Source organism: Wasmannia auropunctata, unplaced genomic scaffold, assembly GCF_000956235.1.
Source record: "Wasmannia auropunctata unplaced genomic scaffold, wasmannia.A_1.0 LD266341.1, whole genome shotgun sequence".
NCBI classification, from domain to species: domain Eukaryota; kingdom Metazoa; phylum Arthropoda; class Insecta; order Hymenoptera; family Formicidae; genus Wasmannia; species Wasmannia auropunctata.
This window is the reverse complement of record NW_012096549.1, coordinates 1-482: the sequence shown is the minus strand read 5'-3', so window position 1 is coordinate 482 and position 482 is coordinate 1. Positions and strand designations below refer to the sequence as shown.

At 44.2% G+C, this 482-nt stretch overlaps 1 protein-coding gene across 1 annotated transcript; it reads left to right on the top strand.

Moving 5' to 3' along the window:
- Nucleotides 1-22: 22 nt before the first annotated feature.
- On the top strand, nucleotides 23-475 carry LOC105462293 (U3 small nucleolar RNA-associated protein 6 homolog; the record flags this gene model as incomplete). Its single annotated transcript, XM_011708817.1, has 2 exons — nucleotides 23-173; nucleotides 266-475. Coding segments are annotated over exons 1-2 (254 nt in total), but the record flags the coding sequence as incomplete, so codon positions are not given.
- Nucleotides 476-482: the final 7 nt, after the last annotated feature.

Here is a 482-nt window from a genome sequence, read left to right as displayed (position 1 = left end):
TTCTTCAAGCAGAAGACGGCATACGACAGCGAAATACCACTTCCATTGAAAACGGCGTTCTTTATATACCAACAGGCTTTCGATTGCGTTAAGGATATTAAATTTATCATAAAATTGCTCGACATCACAATGGAATATGACAATGTCGAACAACTGCAGAAGAGAATAATCGAGTATGTATGCGCACGTGACTTTTTATCATGTAAACCTGTCGAGTATGATCGTTCGCAGTGGTTAAAATAAAAGATACAATTTATAATTACAGCGACATGTTTCGGGAGTATGCTCACGAGCCCTTGGTGTGGGATACCATGGCGCGTCGCGAATTGCAGGGTCTGGCGCATCCGGGCTTCAGCGACACGCCGATGGAGGTGGAGAATGCCGAGCAGATCTCTTTGAGGGATCGCATCACGAAGTGCAACAAGGTCTACCAGACGGCCGTAAAGAAAATCAAAAACGAAGAAATCTGGTCGTTGTACATA